Raw genomic sequence first — 18,946 nt, 5'->3', positions numbered from 1 at the left:
GCGCCCTACACTGTGTGTAATCAGCAATATCACACGTATGTCACTGTGCCCCACACTGTGTGTAATCAGCAATATCACATCTATGTCACGGCCCCCTAGACTGTGTGTAATCAGCAATATCACATCTATGTCACGGCGCCCTACACTGTGTGTAATCAGCAATATCACACGTATGTCACGGCGCCTTACACTGTGTGTCATCAGCAATATCACATCTATGTCACGGCCCCCTACACTGTGTGTAATCAGCAATATCACATCTATGTCACGGCGCCCTAGACTGTGTGTAATCAGCAATATCACACGTATGTCACGGCGCCTTACACAGTGTGTAATCAGCAATATCACATCTATGTCACGGCGCCCTACACTGTGTGTAATCAGCAATATCACATCTATGTCACGGCGCCCTAGACTGTGTGTAATCAGCAATATCACATCTATGTCACGGCCCCCTACACTGTGTGTAATCAGCAATATCACATCTATGTCACGGCGCCCCACACTGTGTGTAATCAGGAATATCACATCTGTGTCACGGCGCCCTACACTGTGTGTAATCAACAATATCACACGTATGTCACGGCGCCCTACACTGTGTGTAATCAGCAATATCACATCTGTGTCACGGCGCCCTACACTGTGTGTAATCAGCAATATCACATCTGTGTCACGGCGCCCTACACTGTGTGTAATCAGCAATATCACATCTGTCACGCCGCCCTTCACTGTGTAATCAGCAATATCACATCTATGCCACGGCGCCCTACACTGTGTGTAATCAGCAATATCACATCTGTGTCACGGCGCCCTACACTGCGTGTAATCAGCAATATCACATCTGTCACGCCGCCCTTCACTGTGTAATCAGCAATATCACATCTATGCCACGGCGCCCTACACTGTGTGTAATCAGCAATATCACCGTGACAGAAGATCCGGGGTAAAATAGGTCTTCAGCAGCCCGTGCTTGCCGTAAAAGGCCACTATGCTTGTCGTTAGAGGCAACTAACGGGATCGGGTGGTCAGGCTAGCTGACCTGGTTGAAGCATGTCATCGATCCCAATTGCGTGGATCAATGCTCATGATATCAATCACTGGATTGTCTGGTCCAGACTCGATTATTTACAGATCGCCGTCATATAGCTGTAATATTGCTGAGTGTGGCGTTAAACAACACACAAACATTAAGTCCCAACTTACGACAAGCAGGGGTTGTTGGGGACCAACTCTAACACGGAATCACCACCGGCGGAACAAATCTCGATACTTTAATGAGCGAGTTTTACGCCGCTTATGGCATTGTTCTAGCCACATCACGTCAGGGGTTACAATCATATTAACATTGTCCTCGTGTTAGGTATCCAACCTAGATCATCAGTGAGACAAGCGAACGCTTTAACTACTTTTTACCTACCAGCCCTTCTCCCGATATCTCAAAATTCGGTTTCAACAACAACAAATGCACGTGATTTGAAAACAACAACAAAAATATATTTTATGTTATAATTTCACATTCAAGACGAGCAGCTGACTTTTAGCGAGCTGGCCCAATATGGCGGCAGGTCAGCAAAGCCGCTCTGCTCGGCCTCCTGTTGCAATGTGAATGGATTCCTGAGAACGCGCAACACTTTCTGTACCTCCTCAAAACTGTTTTTATCTGCAAGAGATATTGCATTCTGGGCCATCCAGTTTCGTAAAACATACCTCGGATTATTGCTGTTCATTAGGGTTTGTCTTTTAATTTCAGAAATATTTGTCGTCTTTGTTCTTTCAGCATAGATCTGAACCCATCTCGAGAACCAGTCGTGTTTTTGTAATGTTCTCAAAGCCCAGTATTTGCCATCAATATTACTATTTTCCAAATCAAATAGAGATATTTCTCCGAGCTGTCTAAATGTCATGGTGAAATCCGATTTCGTATCCTCCATCATTTTCAACAGTACCGCAACCAGCTGTTCGTCATCAATATCGAAACTTATCAACCCGAGTTTCTTGCGGAAAATCTCCATGAATTTATTTTTGTATACATCTGCATACCCATTGTAAACAACAAGCATATCAGCCTTTTGTTTATCACTTAATAACGGTTGCAGAGCTTCTCTTAATTTATTTAAATTAAACATTCCGACATCTGGTTGCCTTTCGAAACTGTACATCCCTTCGTCATCTGAGGTGTTGGGTATAAATTTGGGATTGTATTCATCCAGAAACCCAAACGGTCCATAATCGATCGTAATTGATAAAAGGCTGAAATTATCTGTATTACAAACACCATGAGCAAATCCAACACTTTGCCATTTTGCGATCATATCAGCTGTAGCGGTGACAACTTCACTATAAAATGCAAGGTATTTGTCTCCACCAGCACTATCAACAGAAGGGAAGTAACTCCGTATGACGAAGTCAGCTAACTGTTCCAGTAGATCCGTTTCTCCTTTGTGTGCTAGCAGTTCGAGAGAGCCGAAGCGAAACCAGGTTCGAGCCACGCGAAGCACAATAGCACCCCTCTCTGTCTGGGGGTGACCGTCATAAAACTGGTCTCGTGTGACGGGATCGTCGCTTACTACGAGCGCCACAGCACGGCTTGTGGGGATACCTACAACATATAGTAGGCTCTATATTATCGGCAAACCCTGTCGACTGTTCACTTATGCAAATCTAGGAACCAATTTCATCGCTTGATCCAGAGACCATATAATAGTTCTATTATATGATCTCTGCTTGATCGAATACAGGACTCGTTGCGGTATGTCACAGTTACTCGTAAGTATACACGTTAACCTTTTTTGATGGTTTCTAAAATGGAATTGCCCCTACCCCCATTCGAAATTGGTTAGAAAAGAACCAATTTGTTAAGACGAAGTCCCTTAAATTGACCCAACCTAGGTCGTATGTATACTGATATGCATAATCCAAAACAGGAAGCAATTGAAACCACATGATGCACACGTATCACACCACACAATAGCCATACCGCGATAATGTGGAGTTGCCCGCCCTTGAGTCGCTAATATTTGTACATTGTTTACCGAACATGGTAAAGAAAACCAGAATAGATCGATCCTAATTCATGTGTCATAAAAGTTGAACAAAGAAAAAAGAAACATTGTGCGTGTGACATATATGTAATAGGATAGTATTAGTGCGCCATTACGATCTATTATAAATTAACTACCACGATATTATAGTGGACCATCCTATATGAGAAAATATATTGTTAGAGATTCAATAAGAAGTCTATGAAGAGAGAGAGAGAGAGAGAGGGTGAGGACGAGTGAGACACATGAGACAGAATGAAGCAGAGTGAATGAGTGAGTATGGTTTTACGCCGCTTTTAGCAATATTCAATTTTGAGAGAGAGAGAGAGAGAGAGAGAGAGAGAGAGAGAGAGAGAGAGAGAGAGAGAGAGAGAGAGAGAGAGAGTCTACATATACCCACCTAGATAATGCATTGCCTCACTACACAGGAACTCCCTTACGGAAGACCTGAGCACTGCCCGTCCGTCCCCACGCCGTGAGTAGGGGGTGAGGCCTGACCCCTTCAGCTGCAGTTCCCACCTCTCCCCACCCCTGTTGACATACTCGCCCAGCATCACTGCCCGACCGTCACCGAGCTGGTCCGCCCAGTTCCCGAACTGGTGGCCCCCGTATCTGTGGGAAAGGGGCGTGGCACCTGGGTGGAGATACGCCCCGCTGACAAAATCTCTAAACTGTGTTTCAGTAGCAATATCTGGATCCAGATCCAAGATGTCCCTCATAGCGTCGTCTGATATTGCTACTAGTTTTGTTTCTGTCCTGAATGAAACTGGCTTGACCACAGAAAATAAAACATTTTTAACCTGTCTTACAAAATTTCTTTTCTCCGGGTCTATGGGAAATGTTTCATGAAGAATCTGACGGGGTGCGAAATCCCATGCTTGAAATGAAGAGATTAACTTGTCGATAATTTTGCTGTTACTTCGAACAGATGAAGAGTTTCTGAGGCAAACGTTGCTTTGTTGGAGATAGTATTCTATGTAAGTTCGTTTATTACACACATCACACTGAATACATACCAGCAGTACACAGTACCACAAAGCATGATGCAACTTTGGCATAAAACAGAGCTCAACATGAGCCGTTCTCACCCTTTCACCTGTCATCTTTGTTTACGGAACTAACGTGGCGCAAGGGAGGTTACTCAAGCTTCTGCTTTCTTTCAGATAACCGCTAGCAAAATATTGTCACGACGCGCTGCGATAGGTATGGTTTTGACGTTATATATATATGTTTTTATTACTTGCCCGTGAAGAGATCACCCGTTTAATAAACATACAGCTGTATTACACATTGTGTAATACCAAAACGTGTGCTTATGTACTCTCGGAACACGTTTCACGAACAAATATTGAAAGCTCTCAACATCCCTTGGCTTATTCAACGACATTGCGTGTGGAGTTGATAGATCACTGAGAGGAGCTTATGCACACTCGATGACCCCAGCAACCTTGTTGCTGGGCTTACGTCACATGTAATTGTTTCGCCGACTGATCTTGCAACAAAATTCCACAATTTACGTCATCGGGTATTGTGACGTTATTGTAAACTTTGAGGTGCAAGGCCCGTTCCACAAGGCGATCGTATTGTAGCGCAACGACAGTTGTTAGTCTAAGTTAAAGTATGTGAGTTGCGATAGCCTTAGCCCTACGATAATTTTGTGAATTCTAAAGGTGGGCCGTTGTATGGTATTAAATTCATACGTTTCAACTTCTGACGTGTTTGAAGTATTATTCTGTTAAACTCAATTGGACTATGCCGTTGATTGTGTAGGTGTCAGCCTATTCATACTCAACAGTATAATTTAAAAAAACGTTATAAATGGCAAGTAATAAATAAAATACCAAACTCGCTCCTGTGTAAAACCAATTTCATGAAACTCGTGAATAGTTGTGGTATCTGACTCGCTTTTGCTCGTCAGATACCACAACTATTCACTCGTTTCATAAAATGGTATTACACGGGAGCTCGTTTAGTATTCTATATGTACGTCATATAGGAGTCAGTAATAGTCAGTTAATTCCCTTGCCGCGGGAAGATGGTTGTTATAAAGGTGTGATTTTCGGGTTACATAAATTTGATGTTGATGCCATGTACGTGGGACATATATACTTGTGGTTGTCTGTTATCCTGTGACAGAATTGCATTTATTAGGCCTGAACATCAGTAATGTGGTAGGAAAGACCGAGTAGTTGGTTGTTAGTTGGTTTGTTTAACGCCGCATTCAGCAATATTCAAGCTATATGACAGCGGTCTGTAAATAATCGAGTCTGGACCAGACAGTCCAGTGATTATTATCATGAGCATCGATCCACGCTATTGGGATCGATGACATGCATCAACCAAGTCAGCGAGCCTGACCACCCGATCCCGTCAGTCGCCTCTTTCGACAAGAAAGAACGAGTAAATCAGGCCGAACACATTTTGTGACACCTGTTAGTACGTTTATATATTACAAGGAATATGTCAAATCAGGGAATATGTATTATCCCGGAAATGTTAGGGATTATATGTAAAATCTGATTCACCCTGCGAATTTACATATTCCCTAAAATGTTCAGGTATTATACATATTCCCACCTTCCCGAGGCAAGGCCGTTAACTGACTATAAAAGTACAGTTCCCACTCTTGCCGAAAGAGGCTGGAATTATGGAGTTATATTTTGGCTGGAGTAACGAGTCTGTGCATAGTCCAATCAAAATGGCGTAACGAAATCGATATCCAGTTCGTAAACTGCCGTGCAAATTTCGGTCGATTGCAGATTTAATGAAATTTCATTCGGTTGAACAGAGTGAATTAGACTGAAATTGATTTCTCTTGAAGGTAAAGCCAGATATAAAGGGAGGTTATTCACGGTAGAGGGCGCAACCGTATGGGATATATATAGGAATTGTAAAGCCCGGGTAGTTCAATCTCTCCTGCGGTGTCGCCGTTACAGTGCGGTCTGTTTATTTCGTTATTAACTTTGCCACGTGTTCTATCGCCATTTTGTTATGGAGCTATCTGAAGATATTAACAAGAAACTTGATAATATTCTACAGCAGTTATCTACATGTCGAGAAGAAGTTGACAGGTCTGTATAAGAGAAGCTTGTTAATTTACAAGATAACGTGGCTCGAACAGCGGCTGATATTCAGAAACTCAAAACTGAAAAAGATTTCGTATGGAAACGGGAAGGGCACCGCCTTCAGTATAATGTCAATTCAGAGACCCTTGAAAATATGAAACAAATGAAATTTGCTATTTCTTACTCAAAATTGGACTATTTGCAAGATCTACTTTGCGCGGAGGTTTCGCGCATTGAGCGTAGAAATAAGCTGATTAAGCTTGCCGACTCATCAGATGGAGGTTGGGAGACTGTTCGCCAATATGACTGTAATGATCTTGCTGATGATTCTGGCGATGATCGGCGTATTTCCAGAGCGGAATACAGAGCTATCAAGAAAATTGACAAAAAGAAATCAAAATCGTCAAGATATGACCCATTTAAGTTTTCTAGACCGACAGCGACTGTCACGCAGGCTACAATTGGGGGCGGGGCTTATCCAGCGGGACCATCTCAAGGACGTCCATTTCGCCCGAGACTTAGAAACGGCACGTGTTTTGCGTGCGGAGAACTCAGCCACTGGAGACGAGACTGTCCGTATGTCAACTCTAACACAGTCACGCCGACAAGTCGACCGGGAAGCAAGACCACAGTCTCAGAGTAAACAAGTTAAAGTCGTCTAAGTCGTCTAAGAGGGGTCGTCTAAGACGCTGCATACAGTTTTGGCGTGACATTGGTTCTACTCAATTTGTGATTGATGTTATTGTAAGTGGATACAAGATACCATTTTATTCTACTCCGACACCTATGGAATTAAAAAACATGTCGGCGTTGCGGCATTCTGATTTTGTTTGTGAAGCTATTACAGATCTTGTGCGGAAAAATTTAGTGGAGGAATGTGAGGAGAGGCCTCGTGTTGTTAATCCGTTGTCGGTGTCTATTGCTTCTTCTGGAAAGAAAAGATTAATTCTTGATTTGTCTGTGGTGAACAAGCATGTGTTTAAACTTTCAGTCAAATACGAAGACTGGAAAACCGCTCTTATGTATATCAAAGCTGGTGATTGGTTAGTTAAATACGATATACATTCCGCGTACCATCATATTGAAATGCATACTCCTCATACAACTTTTCTCGGCTTTTCATGGGTTTGGCCATGGGGCAGGAGGTATTACAAGTTTGTGGTTTTACCATTTGGTTTGTCATCTGCGCCCTATGTCTTTACAAAGGTAACCCGACAATTGGTAAAATGGTGGCGTTACCTCGGTTACAAGAACGTTATGTTTCTTGATGATGGAATTATTGTTGAAAATTCTATGTCAACTTGTGCTGTTGTATCAGATGGGGTTAAGGATGACCTCATCAGTTCTGGATTTGTGCCTAAAGTTGAAAAGTCTTTATGGACGCCTTCACAAAGTTTGGAATGGCTAGGATTTCACGTGAACACTTTACATTTTACTTTAGCTGTACCGGAAAGGAAGTTAGAGAAGCTTTCCATTTGCATCACATCTCTCTTAGTCCCCAACACTAGGTCTGTGTATGTTCGTGATGTATCTTCACTAGTTGGTCAAATTATTGCTATGTCACCAGTTGTTGGTTCAATTAGTCAACTTATGACGAGGTCACTCAGTATAGATTGTCTGACGGCTAACTCATGGAATGACTGGATTGTTTTATCAGGTCAAAGTAAGGATCAGTTAGTGTTCTGGCGGGACAATATTCAACATTTCAAGTCACGACCGTTGTGTTCAGACAGTTCCCCTACCAGGGTTGTTTATAGCGATGCAAGTGGTGTAGGTTACGGTGGCTATTGTGTTCAGTTTGGTGGGAGGTTGGCACATGGTCAGTGGTCCGAAAGCGAAATGAATCAAAGTTCAACATGGCGGGAGTTGAAGGTTGTATCTATGGTACTGACAAGTTTTCTGTCTTTTCTTGGTTCTCACTCAGTCAAGAGGTTTACGGATAATAGCAATGTATGTGCTATTATTCAAAAGGGTAGCATGAAGACACATTTACAAAATCTTGCATTGGTTATCTGGCAGTTGTGTTTGAGATCCTGTATACGTTTGGAAGTAGACTGGATTCCCCGAGAACAAAGATTTTCTGAGCAAGCTCACTGATAGAGATGACTGGGCAGTTGCAGACTATGTTTTTCATGTACTCGATGAAACATGGGGACCACATTCAATAGATCGTTTTGCTTCTTACTACAACAAGAAGATAAACCGTTTCGATTCTAGGTACTGGAACCCTAATTCTGAGAATGTGGATACTTTTACTTCAGATTGGAGTAATGAGGTGAACTGGATAGTACCACCAGTGTATCTGGTCTCTCGTGTGTTGTGCCATATGCACAAATACAGAGCAAAGGGTACGTTGGTTGTACCTCAGTGGTACTCGGCAAGTTTCTGGCAATTGCTATGCAAACAAGGTACATTTTTCAAAGAAGTAAGAAACTTTGTTTATTTGCCGTCTTGCAAAGAAGCTTATGTTCCCAGTCGTATTGGGGGAGGTTTATTTGGTGAAACAGATTTAAAATTTTCAATGTTAGCGTTGAAAATCGATTTCGGTTATTGAAATGCTTTCTTCTGTTTCAGATGTGTTAGACAGTGTATATCATGATGTTATATCTACCCTCCCAGAAAGTTTAAAACCGAACGTACAAGGTTTGAGTATATTATTAAATGAGGCTAGATCTGCCTCTACAGTGAGATCATACAACTTGGGATTCAAGAGATTTTCTGATTGGGCAGATTCTCATGGTTTGCCGACTTTATTGCCAATTGCTCCTATGCACTGCGCACTTTATTTGTTATCTTTAATACAAAGTTGTGAAAGTATTTCTCCTGTACAGCTTTTTACAGCATTCGATATGCTCATGTTCTTGTTGGGTTACGCAGTCCCACAGACAATACACTGGTACGAAATGTATTGGAGGCTGGTAAGCGGAGATTGGCTAAACCAGTACACAAAAAGGAACCGATAACAATATCGCAACTTAGTTGTATTGTATCGTCTCTAGAATGTGAGAAATGTTTAAAAGACAGCAGAGTTGCTGCAATGATTTTAGTTGCTTTTGCAGGTTTTCTTCGATCAGTTGAATTATTGCACATTGCACGTTCAGATATCATGTGTTGTGAACATTATGTGTCTATATTTATTGAACAGTCCAAGACGGACGTGTACCGAGATGGTGCATGGGTAGTCATAGGTGAATCCGATTCACTGCTATGTCCTGTTATGCACTTGCAACGTTATTTAACGATGGCACGGATTGCCGAGGATTCTGAGGAATATGTGTTCAGAGCACTAAGTCCTGTTAATGGTAAATATGTTCTGAGGAAAGAAAACAAGCACTGACTTATACAAGACTCCGTGAAATATTTCGTGTAATTTTGTCACCTTTTGTCAGTGATGTGTCAAGATATGGCCTCCACAGTTTGAGGTCGGGTGGTGCTACAGCGGCAGCAAACAATGGTGTACCTGACCGTCTTTTTAAGAGACACGGGCGCTGAAAGAGCGAGAATGCCAAAGATGGGTATATCAAAGACAGTGTTAAAGCCAGATTAAGTGTGTCCAAATCATTGGGTTTGTAATATAGGTTGTTTTCCTGTAATCCCTTTCTTTGTTTCTCATGCAGAGTAACTACCTCGGCGTGTGCCACAAGGGAAGCCACATTGTGTGTTTGTTGTTTATATCTGGCTTGACGAGGTTTTGGAAGAGAACAAAGCATGTACCGTCAACTCGTTGTCAACGGATATTTTCCAATTCTTTTCATCTTTTTAATCAAGATGCTCACGTGATTTGATGCACTTCGCGAAGTAAGACCCGATTTATTACAAATTGAATATAGATCTTGATTATTGATCAGATTGTCTTGACTGGGCGCCGCCATTTTATTTGAAGCAAATGCAAGTGATATGAGAGGTGGAATCTGATTGGTCAATAGGAGGGACATAGAAGGCACATAACTCGTAACAGCCACTGGTGGCGCTAGGATCGATCCCAGAAACTCAAGTCAGTTCGACAAGGGTGGAAGCTGGACTTTTAGTCAGTTAACTCCCTTGCCTCGGGAAGATGACATATTCCCTGATTTCATCAGAAGTTGTTTAGACATATTCCCTGAAATCATTTCTTTCATCTCTCTTTGAATAAACATTCTCTCAAGTATCAATATAACATTGTTAAAGAATTTATTAAAAAGAAAAGGTTTGTAAAAAAACCATTTGCACATATGTTTGTATCCTGGTTGCTGGAACAATTAGTGAACACTAATCAAAACAACGTTAGTACAGGTGTTACTGTCCTCCTACTTATTAAGAGAACACTAGTTATACCAACAGATGGCCATTATTGTCATCACAGTGGTCGAATGAACGTGATTCACCACCTTGATGTTCCCTGAGTTAACTGACCCGTGAAGATCCGGGGTAAAATAGGTCTTCAGCAACCCATTCTTGTCGTAAAAGGCGACTATGCTTGATGTGAGAGGCGACTAATGGGATCAGGCGGTCAGGCTCGCCGACTTGGTTGATCCATGTCATCGTATCCCAATTGCGTGGATCGATGCTCATAGTGTCAATCACTGTATTGTCTGGTCCAGACTCGATTATTTACAGACCGCTGTCATATAGCTGGAATATTTCTGAGTGCGGCGTTAAACAACGAACAAACTAAATAAACTGTGAAAAGACTAAATATATAAAACACACTTGGTGAGGTGGGTTTTTTTATTCATCGTTGTAAGAAGAATTATTCATTGCAGCGGCAATATAACAAATGTTAAACGAGTTTACTAAGAATAAGAAAGATTTTTTGTTTCTTGTTTAACACCGCACTCATCGATATTCCAACTACAATGTATATGGCGGCCGTCTGTAAATAATCCAGTCTGGCCTAGACATTCCAGTGATTGATATCGTGAGCATCGATCAATGAAATTAGGATACGATTACATGCATCAACCAAGTCATCGAGCCTGACCACCATCGTAGTCCCCTCTTCACGGATCGAAAAAGTAAGGAAAAACAACCAATACGCGTGGTTGTGGCGATATTCAAGGTTTAAAGTTACTGACAGGTTGTACTCCCTCATATTTCCAAAATGGAATTTGAGGCGAATTAAAGAACTAAAGAAGTGTAGGGCAAACTTATAGGCGAGATATCAGAATGACTGAGTGAGTGAGTGAGTTGGGTTTAACGCCGCTTTTAACAGTATTCAAGTTATATCACGGCGTGTCAGCTTAATGTGGGAGGAAAGCCCCAAGGGATGCAGGTCTCAGACGTTTACCACTTCGGTGAAACCCACGAGCTCGGGTATGGTGCTGACAAACCTAGAAACATAATCGGAACGAACCGGGATTCGAACCCACAATCATAGGTTTCTGGCGTGTCCAAGGGACGCAACTCTGCACAGCGAATCGCGGCGCCTTAGACGACTGGGCCACCCGTGCCCCCGCGAGATATCAGAAGCCACAGCCACATCGAAGAAGACCTTGATCCATTACTACCTTTAAACTCAAATAATACTCTTTATATTAACCTGTAACATATATATACGACTTATAATACTGACAGAACAAACATGATACATGTGCTCGGGAAGAAACGTTAATGCGAAATAACAATCAGCGGATCGTTGCACGTCTAAGGGAAACAACTCTCTAAAATGAATAACTGCGACTTAACCGACTGCCCGCCTGCTCATCATCTAGAAGTGTTTTCTTTGACTATCAACATTTATTTAAGAGTTGACTTTCACTTTGTGTGAGTGAGTGAGTGAGTTGGGTTTAACGCCGCTTTTAACAGTATTCAAGTTATATCGCGGCGTGTCAGCTTAATGTGGGAGGAAAGCCCGAAGTGATGCAGGTCTCAGACGTTTACCACTTCGGTGAAACCCACGAGCACGGGTATGGTGCTGACAAACCTAGAAACATAATCGGGGAGAACCGGGATTCGAACCCACAATCATAGGTTTCTGGCGTGCCCAAGGGACGCAACTCTGCACAGCGAATCTCGGCGCCTTAGACGACTGGGCCACCCGTGCCCCCTCACTTTGTGTGAGTTCATTGGAGTAGGAACTCTCCTTAAGTGAGGGCCAAACTGTATGAACGTCGGAACTTAAGCGCTTGTCTTATTCCGTAGGTATAACGGGTAATAAAATGATGTGTGTGTGTGTGGTACTGCTGGGGAGGAGTTAGAGTTGTTTGATTCTGAGACTGATAAAAAAGGCCGGGATTTTGTATGAAATTAGATATTGTTTAAGCTACAGCTACAAAACCAGATATATTTTTTTATTTCAAACTATGAGCCTGAATTATTTATCAAGAACAATGTAATTTGTGTGGCAGGCAATTTTCCTTTTGTCGACACTCTGAAGCATAATTATTGTTTTCAAAACATTTTAGGGTTTATAGTTTTCGATAACCGCAATCGCAATCTGAACAAAGGTCCACAAAGATTGCGTTTATCCAGAGAAACCAATAGAAGGATATTTGACAGGTGCCAGGGAAGAAACCATACCTGGAAAGTATGACCAGGTTTAAGACTTCCAAGAAACGTTCCTTAACCCACATCGACAACCCCGTGTGTATATAAGACATGGGCCCTAGAGATGCCCTACATTCATCCACCAACATGAAGTGTACTGCTATCTTCCTCGTGTGTGCCGTGCTGGCTGCCACCACTTGTAAGTACATGTGCTGTGTATTCTGTTCACTGAAGTCATTACTTTTGGCGCCATTCACAAACTGTTTCTCTCAATCTCATCAAAATCAGATCTTAGTTCTCGCTACCGCTGAACAAAGATCTGAGGACATCCCATTACGGGTCACGTCAGACCGACCTTGCGCGAACTTTTACCATCAATGGAATGATCAATCAGAAGGCAGCTTTCTCGTGCTTTACGGCACTAATTTCAAATTGGCGACTTCGCTTCGAAACATATTTTAACAAATTCCGATTAAAAAGTTGAAACCTGAACAAAAAACATTCTAGAATGGCTAGTATATGATCTTGATTGTAAGGAATCAGTCGTTAAACCCGTAACTATCGTTCGGTATACCCCATGTTAAAGTTTTCGAGGTTGTATGATTAGAAATCACATTCCGACTGTCACTTTCATAATCTGGTAAGCGACGCACTGATTGGTCGGATGAAAGGTCGGTCTGACGTGACCCCTAATGGGATGTCTTCAGATCTTTGTTTAGCGGTAGCGAGAACTCAGGTCTGATTTTAATGAGATTGTGTTTCTCTTAGAGGCTATTTATAACGAATAACATAACAACGTTGAAATACTGATTGTAAACTTTAAAGCGTCTGTATGTGTGGTATGGGAACGGGTGGCTCTTTCGTCTAAGGCGCAGGAAGCAGCTGACCAGAGTTGAGTTCGCATCCCAGTTCGCCCTGACTATGTGCTGGGTTTCGTGGGTTTCACCTAAGGGACAAACGTCTAAGACCTGCATCACTTCGGGCATTGCTCCAATCTCATTAAAATCAGATCGTATTTCTCCCGAGGCAAGAGAGTGTAGAGTGTCCGAGTCGGTTAACTCCCTTGCCTCGGGAAGATGTTCTCGCTACAGCTGAACAGAGATCTGAGGACATCCCATTACTTTGACCATTGACCAACCACAAATGACTAATAGGAAGTCGACATTAACCAATCAGGAAGCAGCTTTCTCAAGCTTTACGGCATTATTTTCAGACAGGCGACTTCCATTCCAGACTTCACTTTTAAAAATTATTTTATTTCTATTTCAAAATTTGAAATTTCTGGAATATGTCTAATAGATGGCCTAGATTGACTGACTGAGTATGGTTTTACGCCGCTTTTAGCAATATTCCAGCAGTATCACGGCGGGGGACACCAGAAATGGGTTTCACACATTGTACCCATGTCGGGAATCGAACCCGGGTCTTCGGCGTGACGAGTGAACGCTTTAACCACTAGGCTACCCGACCGCCATGGCCTAGATTGATAACCCCATAAAACAAAACGTAACAACCTGGAAACATGTTTAAATGTAGCTAATTAAACTACACTATTTACTATTTTCACAGTTTTACCCACCAGTTGTGGATGAAGTTCACATTTATATGTAGGGGGCACGGGTGGCCCAGTCGTCTAAGGCGATGCGATTCGCTGTGCAGAGTTGCGTCTCTTGAGCACGCCAGAAGCCTATGATAGTGGGTTCGAATCCCGGTTCGCCCCGATTATATTTCTAGGTTTGTCAGCACCATAGTGAGTTAGTTGGGTTTAACGCCGCTTTTAACAGTATTCAAGTTATATCGCGGCTAGTCAGCTTAATGTGGGAGGAAAGCCCGAAGTGATGCAGGTCTCAGACGTTTACCACTTCGGTGAAACCCACGAGCATGGGTATGGTGCTGACAAACCTAGAAATATAATCGGGGCGGACCGGAATTCGAACCCACAATCATAGGTTTCTGGCCTGCCCAAGGGACGCAACTCTTCACAGCTATACAGTGAACTACAGTTAAAACGAACTCAAAGGGACCCCTTATTTTAGTTCGTTATGACCGTAGTTCGTTATAAGCATATATTCGGCATATCTACAGCCACAATTGAGGCGCTTTAGACGACTGGGCCACCCGTGCTCCCAAAAAGATATGAACAAGAAATAGGGAGAAAAGATGATATACCCTAAAAAATAATATATTAAAATTAAAGTACTGGTGCCGGTTGTATTAAACTACAATGATGCCATTAACTCATTATGTATTCGGGCTTAATGTAGCCATTAGTTTATGTCAGCTTAATAAAATTTATCATTTTGTACACATGATAAATTTTATTAACTATATTTGGGGCGATGGGGAAGCCAAGTGGTTAAAGCGTTCGCTCGTCACGTCGAAGACCCGGGTTTGATTCCCCACATGGGTACATCGTGTGAAGCCCATATCTGGTGTCCCCCGCCGTGATATTGCTGGAATATTGATAAAAGTGGTGTAAAACCATACTCACTCACACACTTATTAACTACATGTATCTATAAATATGACTTTGTCAGACACTGCTCTGGGGTATAAATTTAATGTACACCAGCTAGCACTGACATATAGAGACAGTCCACTTGTATAACGTGTCTATAGCAATGATGTTTATCTTCGCTTTATTAGATATTAAGGGCTGGATTTGTGTAGATGGGTCATAATAATATATTAGAATAAGAGAGGCTCAATACTTTGACAACAAGCATAAGCGAGCGCCGTGTGTGTGTGTGTGTGTGTGTGTGTGTGTGTGTGTGTGTGTGTTCGGCTGCTTGTACTAGTCGGACTGATGCCGATTTATAATGCTAGCTCACTGAGATACCAAGCCGCAGTTTAACATGAGTACCCTACTCAGACACAGTATACTGACTCCGAACCGACCAGTCCTTGTTTTAGCCCCTTAATGCCGAGCGCCAGACAGGGTAACAACAAGTACCATCTTTTAACGTATTTTGGTTTGACGCGGCGGGCGATCGAACCCCGGACCTTCCGCGGACGCTTTGCCAATAGCCCACGGATGCGGTTTGGCCTCATATGAAATTGAAATGATTACATTTTGTCAAATGCATAATTCGATTCTGATTTACACAGGATTTTTTAAATGTTGAGTGACACGCTTATTTAGGGGGCAGGGGAGGACAGGTCGTCAAACGCCCCGCAAGTTCATGTTCCGATTTCCTTATACGTACCAGAAACCAATGATCGTGGGCATTCGTCACCACTCGCCCCTTTCCGTAACCTGCAACCCCCTATCGATGAATGTTATGTGCGAAAATACGACAAACCAATCAGAATGCGCGTATGATTTCATGTCCTTTGTCAAAGAATCCCTCAGAAATAATTTTTGATTTTATATGTCTTGCATCTAAAAATTATACCAAAGACACAGTTAAATGTGTTCAATCATACTCTATAATTCCGCATGTCCAGATATGCTTTAAATATCTGAAATATATATAATATATGGGGATATATATGTGAACCATTACGCAACGAGTTGACAATTGTTTTAGGTATGCCCCTTTGCGCTAAGACGGAACCCGGTCGCAAAAATGGCCATGAGAGGAACACGAGTCCCGGAATAACACGAGTTATCACGAATGTGATCATGGGATCATTCGCTCATTACATACTTAATTGTTTCAGACGCCCAGTCGCACCAGTGCGCCAGTGGGTGTGCATCTGAGGGCTCCAATGCCGACAGCTGGTGTAGTTCCGAATGCGCCCACTGCAACGGCCATCTCTCCTGTGACACCAACCTGGACGCCTGCATGTGCCACGAAGACCCCCATCACGTGAGTGCAGGCCATAAGATTAGGCTACATCATTCTTCTGTGTTGCTGTAGCCTTACAATACCTGTTAGGGGCGGTCGGGTAGCCTAGTGGTTAAAGCGTTCGTTCGTCACGCCGAAGACCCGGGTTCGATTCCCGACATGGGTACAATGTGTGAAGCCCATTTATGGTGTCCCCCGCCGTGATATTGCTGGAATATTGCTAAAAGCGGCGTAAAGCCAAAACTCACTCACTCACTGCAACACCTGTTCAATCAATCACATTTTCTTTCTATCCATGACTGGCAATATTCGGTTAATGTTTGTTTGTTTGTTGTTAAAAGCATGACTGCTTTGGGGTATGTAAATAATCGAACCGGTGGTTGATATCATGACCAACTTTCCACGCCGTCGGAGTAGGATGACACGCAATCAACTATTTAGTCACCTTTTACGAAACGACACGTGACATGTGATAATTTCTAACCGGAATCCCTTCTGGGTGAACTTTGACCAAAAGATTGTGTTACAATTCATATTATGACTGATTATATATCAATATCTGTCTATTTACAAAATTGAAAAATATGAACATTTTTTTACATGTGCGTTTCCTTTAGCTCTTTAAAGCATTGTTTATGGCCTTATAGAAGATGAATGACCTTTAACACTGCGTAGTGAGACAGTATTATGTGTATCACTATATACTGAAGGAAAGTATTCATGGAACGTAGGGAAATATAGTAGTATAACATAAAAAAAATAACCTGAATATAACAATAGTTCCTTTACCAATGTAGTGAACACCGTTTACTGACATACTTCACTTAAATCGAAAAGCGGCGTAAAATCATACTCACTCACTACTAATATCGTTTTCCTGCATTTGGCAAAGTATATAGTTCGTGAAATTGTCTGGCAGTGTAGTCTGTGAATTTGTTCGGCAAGGTATATTGAACACGCAGAAAATATTACTTTACTCCTATTGATTACTGGACACATCAGTAAACATTCGTCATATGAAATGTTCCTTTATTTATTTGCATCAGTGTATGTCTGAAGACGTGGCCGACAGGCATACAATGAGACCGCCTCCGTGGTCTGTGGTAGAGCGTCCGCCCGGAGAGCGGAGGATTCGGGGGTCCGATCCCCGGTTTCGTCATACCAAAAGACGTTAAAAGATGGTACTTGTTGTTGCCCTGTCTGGCGTCCGCCATTAAGGGGCTAAGACAAGGACTGGTCGGCCCGGAGTCAGTATACTGGGTCTGAGTGGGGTATTCGTGTTAAACTGCGGCATGGTATCTCAGTGAGCTAGCACTATAAATCGGCATCATTCCGGACTAGTACAAGAAGCCACCCAAACACACACACGTGCATGCACGTCGCTAAATAATAGCAATAATCTTGGACGCGACGTTAAACAAAATTTTACTTCACCTCACCTTCACGCATACAATGAGTGGTGTGCACATACAACTAAATATAGCCTGTTATGTAGGTGGAATGTATATCAACATATGCTTCAACAAATATGTCAGGATATGTTCACGAACACTCGATGTCATCACTGATTTTCAGTGATCCATTTATATAATTGACACTACTCGTTTGCCTTTTACGTCCAATGGAGATTCTGCAGATAATCAAGACTGATTATGCTTTGGCGTTGACGTCATATGTATGTTTCAGCCTCCACATCATCCCGACAACCATCCCGACAACCACCATCCTTGAACTGCCGGCTGTACAGTTGTCATGGAAACGAAGGCTCTATGTTAAACTCAAAATAAATGTCTCTGCAAATATATTGGTGGTTATGCTTGTTATGTGAGTGAGTATGGTTTTACGCCGCTTTTAGCAATATTCCAGCAATATCACGGCGGAGGACACCAGAAATGGGCTTCACACATTTCGGGAATCGGCGTGACGAGCGAACGCTTTAACCACTAGGCTACCCGACCGCCCCGCTTGTTATGTAGCATGAGGCAATCTGTACTTATTTGTTGCAAAAAAAAAATTGACGATCACGACACCTTATTATCATCGTCAATACTTACCGGATGTGCATATACAACATTCCTCCATCAACCGTCTATAAGGTGTAGTCGCTGTTTTGAACCAACGAATCAAGCGACAGCCTGGTTCCAGCCAGAGGAATACCAGCGAGTGCTCTGACCAATTAGCGTTCAGCTTACATCTCACAAACGGCAAGGTTATAGCTCAGACCAATATGCGTGCAGCTTACATCTCACAAACGGAAAAGTTTCTCGCTCTGACCAATTAGCGTTTAGCGTACGTCGCACAAACGGCAAGGTTGCTCGCTCACTTGCTCGATTGGTCAGGCTGACTTGGTTGATGCATGTCATCGTATCCCAATTGCGTGGATAGATGCTCATGATGTCAATCATTGGATTGTCTGGTCCAGACTCTATTATTTACAGACCGCTGTCATATACCTGGAATATTGCTGAGTGTGGCGTTAAACAACAAACAAACAAAAAAATGCGCATTTGGATTCATGTGAGATAACAGCAGGTTACATATGGCTTGATGTAGTGACCATTTGTAGTGATGTACCACATGAAAA

General features: G+C 42.5%; 1 protein-coding gene across 1 annotated transcript; it reads right to left on the bottom strand.

Moving 5' to 3' along the window:
* Positions 1-1,503: 1,503 nt before the first annotated feature.
* Positions 1,504-4,157, bottom strand: LOC124137842 (protein adenylyltransferase SelO, mitochondrial-like). The gene is made up of 2 exons (XM_046504312.2): positions 3,442-4,157; positions 1,504-2,599 (listed from the first exon to the last, which is right to left on the bottom strand). The coding sequence occupies exons 1-2, from the start codon at positions 4,142-4,144 to the stop codon at positions 1,518-1,520; spliced, it is 1,785 nt and encodes a 594-aa protein (XP_046360268.2). The 5' UTR covers positions 4,145-4,157; the 3' UTR covers positions 1,504-1,517.
* Between the last annotated feature and the right edge of the window lie 14,789 nt (positions 4,158-18,946).

The sequence above is a fragment of the Haliotis rufescens genome, unplaced genomic scaffold, assembly GCF_023055435.1.
Source record: "Haliotis rufescens isolate VD_foot unplaced genomic scaffold, xgHalRufe1.0.p SCAF_138, whole genome shotgun sequence".
NCBI classification, from domain to species: Eukaryota; Metazoa; Mollusca; class Gastropoda; order Lepetellida; family Haliotidae; genus Haliotis; species Haliotis rufescens.
The sequence above is the reverse complement of the archived record's forward strand: the minus strand, read 5'-3'. Positions and strand labels throughout refer to the sequence as shown.

What these genes read in the sequence shown, in the direction of transcription:
- LOC124137842 (XM_046504312.2), bottom strand. Translation starts at nt 4,144, where the DNA reads ATGACAGGTGAAAGGGTGAGAACGGCTCATGTTGAGCTCTGTTTTATG. An exon ending in TGAGGCAATGCATTATCTAG is followed by an intron (nt 2,600 to 3,441) that starts GTGGGTATATGT and finishes TATATGTTGTAG; the next exon opens with GTATCCCCACAAGCCGTGCT.